The sequence below is a fragment of the Melopsittacus undulatus genome, chromosome 4 (assembly GCF_012275295.1).
Source record: "Melopsittacus undulatus isolate bMelUnd1 chromosome 4, bMelUnd1.mat.Z, whole genome shotgun sequence".
NCBI classification, from domain to species: domain Eukaryota; kingdom Metazoa; phylum Chordata; class Aves; order Psittaciformes; family Psittaculidae; genus Melopsittacus; species Melopsittacus undulatus.
In genome coordinates, this window is record NC_047530.1 from 82,845,296 (window position 1) to 82,851,569 (window position 6,274).

General features: G+C 43.3%; 1 protein-coding gene across 1 annotated transcript; it reads right to left on the minus strand.

Moving 5' to 3' along the window:
• Positions 1–546: 546 nt before the first annotated feature.
• Positions 547–6,274, minus strand: UMPS (uridine monophosphate synthetase). Its single transcript, XM_005153791.4, has 6 exons — positions 6,119–6,274; positions 5,707–5,860; positions 3,561–4,229; positions 2,703–2,878; positions 2,009–2,123; positions 547–1,240 (listed from the first exon to the last, which is right to left on the minus strand). The coding sequence occupies exons 1-6, from the start codon at positions 6,260–6,262 to the stop codon at positions 1,059–1,061; spliced, it is 1,440 nt and encodes a 479-aa protein (XP_005153848.2). The 5' UTR covers positions 6,263–6,274; the 3' UTR covers positions 547–1,058.

Here is a 6,274-nt window from a genome sequence, read left to right on the forward strand (position 1 = left end):
AGCCCCATCATCAAAATGTGGGGAAGCACACCTTCAGGGCATATGAAGTATGTAAGGGTAAAGTCATCATCTCTAACACAGCCAGCCAGGAAGTCATCCAGTTGTTTGTTTCTGAAGCCTGACTGCCTACAGACCACAATGTCAAAAACACAAGAAGCCTAAGGCCAAGTCTAAGGCCAAGTCTTCATCCCTTGGTCTTATACACTCTGTATAGATTGAATCCAGCCAACACTCAACAAAAACTTTTGTGAACTTCAGCATAACTCAGATTTATTTTGAAAGGCTTAGTGAAGAGCAATTACTAATGCCAAAAAAAAAAACATTTCTCACTATATACAGTTGTTCCTGGTCTACAGTTTCCTCATTAAAGGAATCAACAGCTCTAACTGTACACAACTAGTTGCTCTGACAAACTTTTTTGTAACTCCTGTAAACAGAAGCACGCGTAATTCCTGCAATCACAAACATACTAGAGTGACTTTTATAATACTGGGGTTCTGAAAATGGTACGTAACACTGCCACAGAAGAAAGACTTACAGAGGCAATGAAAACAGTAGCAAAAGTATTTATTAAATACCACATTATTCTATTTCACAGTGTTGGATTAAGAGCCATCCATACTTGCTCCTTGGAAATAGAGCTGAGTAATCCTGTGAGAGTGGGGCAGCAGGTCAGGTCTGAAACAAAAGTTTATTAAGAACAGTAAAATACTGGTCCCATAGCCAGAAGGAATTTGAGGGTGAGGAAAAGAAAGAAAAGCAACAACAGCCAACCAAATACCCTTGGAGTGTTTCAAGCAATGTTTTTCAACGGAGAAAAGCTTTTAAGGCTGAAGACTGAGCATGAAGTTTTGATTTCATGCATTTCAATATTAAAAAACACGACCATGGTGTGTACAACTTAATCTGTGTGATAACAATTAAAAATAATTTTGTTAGTAACAGTTCTCCAAAAGGGCAGTTTTCTACTGGCTGAAGTGTCAATATATTTAACTGGAAGTCTCACGACGATTGAAGCTCCATCAGCTTTGCTTATGGACTAGCAAAGCAGGCTGCTTTCAATCTTCTGCATGACTACCAAGTCTGCTTAAGTAGCTCTCCCAAGCTGCTTTTCTGTACTTCTCTGCTTCTTGAAGACGGTCTGAAGCTGACAAGATACCACGTCCCACAATAATGATATCTGAACCTTTTTCACCAATAACTTCATTGGGGCTCAGGTACTTCTGTCCAAGGTTATCACCTGAAACAGAAACACCTTTTTTTTTTTTAGTTTTATGAAAGCGTATCTACTAAAAACCTTCAAAGAGGTGCTAGAACAGAGAACAGGTATGCTGTTCCAGCTCTCACCTTAACAATCCAAACATGTAACTAGAAACTGTGACTCCAACTAGTGAACCCCTTGTTACACAGGCACAATTTAATAGATGGCACCCTCCTTTTTCATGATTTAACTGTTCCATCTGTTGTGACTGGTATGCAAAGAAGCACCTACCAGGATTACTGAAATGAGCCTTCACTTTGCTTATAACAGGCAAAACCCCAAAACATTCACATAAAAGCCTGTTAATTTCACTTTAGGGTTCATAAGAATTAAGTATTGCAGAGAAACACATATCCTCTACCTGGTTCAGTGATAATCTGTCACATAAGTGTAACACTTCCAATTCATTCATGCTACATCTACATCAGCATCAACAGCATCAACAAACTCCTGTAGCTGTCAAAAACCTTTTCTTCTACTCCCACTGAGCATGTGAATATGTAATCCATCTGAAGACATTTCACATGTTTTAAGGGCTGTGCTTTATGGTATGCACAGACCTCAGCACACAGACAAAGCTGTGTAGTGTGTTGCCTACCCAGAAATGCAGAAGGCAGCCCATAATGGTGGCAAGCAGAGACTCTTCCCACCAGAGAATCAGCAATCAAACTTTCTTCAGAAGTCACTTCTTCACTGAAGGCTAAATTACTTACTGTATTTACAGACAAATATTTCAGAAGACATTACCTCCAGTTTGCAACTGCACTCCTGGAGTTAAGTGAAGAAATTCTGGTTTATTACTAACTCTAGATGTAGATATGAATCCAAAAACAAAATCAGAGTTGTCTTCAGCCATCTGTACCTGAAACAGATCAGCAAACAGTTACAAGTGATATACATAAAATTAACTTTGACTAGCAATGTGTTTCTCCTCCACTCTTTGACACATTATTAAGCTGTGCAAGGCAGCAGCATCAAACACCTGCTCTTACTTTACCAATACGAAGTCACCCAGAGCTGACTCACCCCTCACTGATCTTGCTGCACCTGCAGCCAGGAATATGAGCACTACTAGTTTTTTTCTATGTTATAAATACTACAGTGAATGAAGAATTAAAACTAATTAGAAATTTATCACTTTAGGAAAAAAAGGGGGGAGGGAAGGGGAGAGAGGGAGAGGTCCGGGGGCTGGTGTTAATAGCAAACTTGGCATGTCTAATAGAATTCAGAGAATGAACTGTGACCACCTCCCCAGACCAGCCTACAGCTGCAATCTTTAACCACCACAGTCAGATTTCTGAGTCTCCAAGGAGAAAAAACAAACACAACTGTAACTGTTAGAGCTGGAGAGACTTTTGGAAGTACAAATATTAGAAGCCCATAAACCTCCCTGTCACAACACTTTACAAGCTTTTAACCCCCCAAAAGACTGCCTACTTACTGCAGCTTTTGTGTATTCAGCAGTTATAAGTGACCCTTGGGAACTCATCTCAGCAATCAGAAGACAGCCACGCTGGAGAGGAAGACCTACTTCCTTCAGACCTTTAACAACTCCAGAGCCTGGAACCACATGGGCATTAATGATGTCTGACCAGGATGCAATTCTAAACACACCCCCTGAGAATATGGATAAAAGACACAGGCAAAGCCTCATTAGAAATGTATTAAACAGGAAATGCAAGTTAAACAAAACAAGCTGCATGCTTAATCATTCACATTTTAGAAGACAGTTTTACTACTCAAGCTTGACAGTTACAAGTTCACCCTCAAACGGTTCTGACAGCTGCCTAATCACAAAGTGTAATCTCTGTTTTACTTTTCACAAATGCTTCTTAGCATCTCACCTTTAATGCTCACCAAGATGTTTATGGGAACCTAGAAATCCACCATCACAGGTGCTACCCTTCAGTACAGTATGCAGATCATTAGGGAGATATGGAACAGAAAAAAATGCTTCTACAGTTGGAAATGCAAAATCAAATGACAGTCATAACAACCACACAAGCATAAAATAGCAGGCTGCCTCAAGAAGCCACAGTTTTCTCACAGCAAACAACTAGTCAGAAGTGCTTACTGAGCACAACCATAGATTCATAAAAAGGTTTAGGAGGGAAGGGACCTTTGGAGGTCATGCCCTTAGAGCAGGGTTAACTTCAAAGCTAGATCTGGTTGCTCAAGGCCCTGTCCCCCTGAGTCTTCTCCAAGGCTGGAGATTCCACAATCTGTCCTGGCAACCCATGCCAGCACTGCAGCTACACAAACATTGAAGTTACAGTAAATTGAGGCTGATGACAATCACCTTCATACTGCTGTTTCACTGTGTTTCCAATGTCTGCAAATTTCCTGTCTTCAAAAATCAAGAACTCGTGTTGATCTGCAAGTGTTCTTAACTCCTTTACTACCTCTTGGGTGTAATCATTCAGGATGTCTATATGGGTCTTCAGGATACAAATGCTGGGGCCCAGGGTGGCAGCTAACTGCAGCAGCTCTTTGGAGCTAGTGACATCAGCAGAAAGGCACAAGTTTGTTTGCTTCTTTCCCATGAGTGCGAGAAGCCTGGCTGCAATAGGATGCACCCCTGGCAGCTTGGCACGAGCGCTGAAGCTCAGCTCTTTGCATAGCCTCTTCAAAGGAGCAGGACCATTCTGAGCCACTGGCTCAAACACATTTCCCTGAATGAATTTCTTCACCTTTTCAACCATCTCAACAGACACTTCTCCTTGCTGCTGCAGGATCTCCAACACCCCGGACAATGTGCACACAGAGTGCAAGCGAATTCCACATTCCTCTAACCTGGTCTTCCCACCCTGCTCCCTGTCCAAGAGCACTACGGCATCCGTGACTTTTAATCCTTCTTTCCGAAGAACTTCTGCAGTTTCGAGTACACTAGATCCACTTGTTACCACATCTTCAATGATCAAGCATGTTTCTCCTGGATTAATCATGCCTTCTACCAGCCGCTTAGTACCTTAGGAATAAAAAGCAAACATTCCACTAAATGAAAAGCAAACATTCCACTAAATGAAGAAACTTTAAAAGACCCCCCAAAGTGTCTGAATTTTAACTTGTTATGCTAATGTGAAGACCAACTTATTCAAAATACACTGCAGCATATCCTGAGTTCATAGATCAGCATATTCCTGATTTCAAGAAAACAGGAATTTCACATTCACTGTAAATATGGTGATGTAATTTGTTATTACCTGATACCATGTAACTCTGGCCTTATCACAGCTCAGTCACTGATGTGTAATTCAGTTCATCAAGATGTTACTTCTCCAAGTTAATAAAGTATTTCTTTGGGTTCCAGAAGTTATGTTCCATTAACAAAACCAACATATGGTTAACTGCAGAAACTTAAATCTCTGGATGACTACAGCAATTTAGTATTGCCATGAACTGAATGCTCCAAATTACAAAACTGTTCTCCAGTTATTTAGCAAGTCTATTTAAAGTTGCCAAGTTATTGGTGCTTTTCAGCATATTCCCTATTTTCCACAAGCAGCATTCTGTGCTTACTATGCCTGTTAGAACAATTACAAGTAGAGCTCCAAATGCCTCTGCCCTAACCAACAACAGGCACACATCCATGAAAGACCTCCTGGGGGGCAGCAACAAAGGATGTAAGCTTTCTCAGGAAGCAGCAAGCAGCAGGAGAACGTTATGCAGGGAGTGTGGTGCTTAGACCATGACAGCCCAGAAAACAAGCGTGTTACAGCTTTGCAACACATGTGACACCAGAAACCTTGTGCCAGGCAGTTAATTGTTGTCACAATTGACTTTTCATTCACAAGAAGGAATAGCAAACGTTTACACACCTGGCACACAAACACAGGAGTTACATTTGTTTTGACAAGCATACTTTCTAATTAAATACTATAGGAAGAGTATAGGTCTTGTCACATGTAGAAATCCAGTTGCTACAGTAGGTTAACACTTCAGGCTTTTCTCCCTCTTCCTTCACCAAAAGTAAATAAATGGCTTCTGAAGAGACTAGTGAGGTTCCTCTTGTAGTCAGTACTCAAACATCTGTTTGGGGGTGAAATGTGTCACTGCTCTCAGCGTGTCAGAGAAACTGAGTTACATATCTTGGTCTCTAGAAGAGGCCAGTAACCCAAAATCATGCTAGTAATGCCAAGGGGAAAAAAGGTGCTGCTGAAAAAGAGACACAAACAAAACCCACCCAAGAGACAAAAATCCCCCTCCTCAAGAGTTTCCAAACACACTACAGCAAGGAATCAAGCTGCAGCCTCATCAGCAACCAGTTGGGAGAGCCTTATCAGGTTGGGGTGCTGTGGGAGGTATGTTTGAGGGGGAACAGGAGCTGTGTTTTACACTAGAGCAGTAACCTTAAATTGGGATGGACATGCTGCAAATTTTACAGAAGATCCAAAGACTGCCCAACGAAGACAAGCAGACACAAATTTTCGATTTGAAGGTTTTACCATAGTCTTTTGCTTCCTTCCTCCGTATAAGCATTGGAACCTGCTTTTCTGAGCAGATAATTGTGGCCAACGGCAGCGCAGTGTACGGAACACCACACACGCAGTCATACTGCACACCGGCATCTCTGGCTGCTTGAAAGAGAAGATCTGCAACCTGAAACAGAAACCCAAACACTCCTTTAAGGAATCAGACTGGTGTGACCGTGACCAAACGAATGCACTGCCGAGGGGACCAATTCAAACGCATCAGAAACGTTTTCCTCCACACGACCAGGGGCAGCCGCTGTCCCCACAGTGAGCGGGCAGACAAGGCCTGCACGCAGCGGGCCCGGGCCACGCGCCTCCCGCCTCCCCTCAGCTAGACGCGGCTCTGAGGCTCGGCAGAGGGGGGGACACCCGTGCGGGGGGGCACCTGCCGGAGGAGGCGCGGGTGGGACACGAGGCCGCGCAGGTCGATGTACACGGGGGAGGGGCGGCCGCTCTTCAGTACGAAGTCCCCGAACCGCAGCGAGCCCGCCTCGCGCAGAGCCGCCGCCACGGGCCCCGCCGCCGCCATCCCGCTGCGCGC

Excerpts from the sequence above, each read along its gene's own strand:
- UMPS (XM_005153791.4), bottom strand. The coding sequence starts at position 6,262 with ATGGCGGCGGCGGGGCCCGTGGCGGCGGCTCTGCGCGAGGCGGGCTCG. Across the intron at positions 5,861-6,118 it reads ACCCGCGCCTCCTCCGGCAG|GTTGCAGATCTTCTCTTTCA; the intron begins GTGCCCCCCCGC and ends TTTCTGTTTCAG. Across the intron at positions 1,241-2,008 it reads AGTGCAGTTGCAAACTGGAG|GTGATAACCTTGGACAGAAG; the intron begins GTAATGTCTTCT and ends TTTCTGTTTCAG.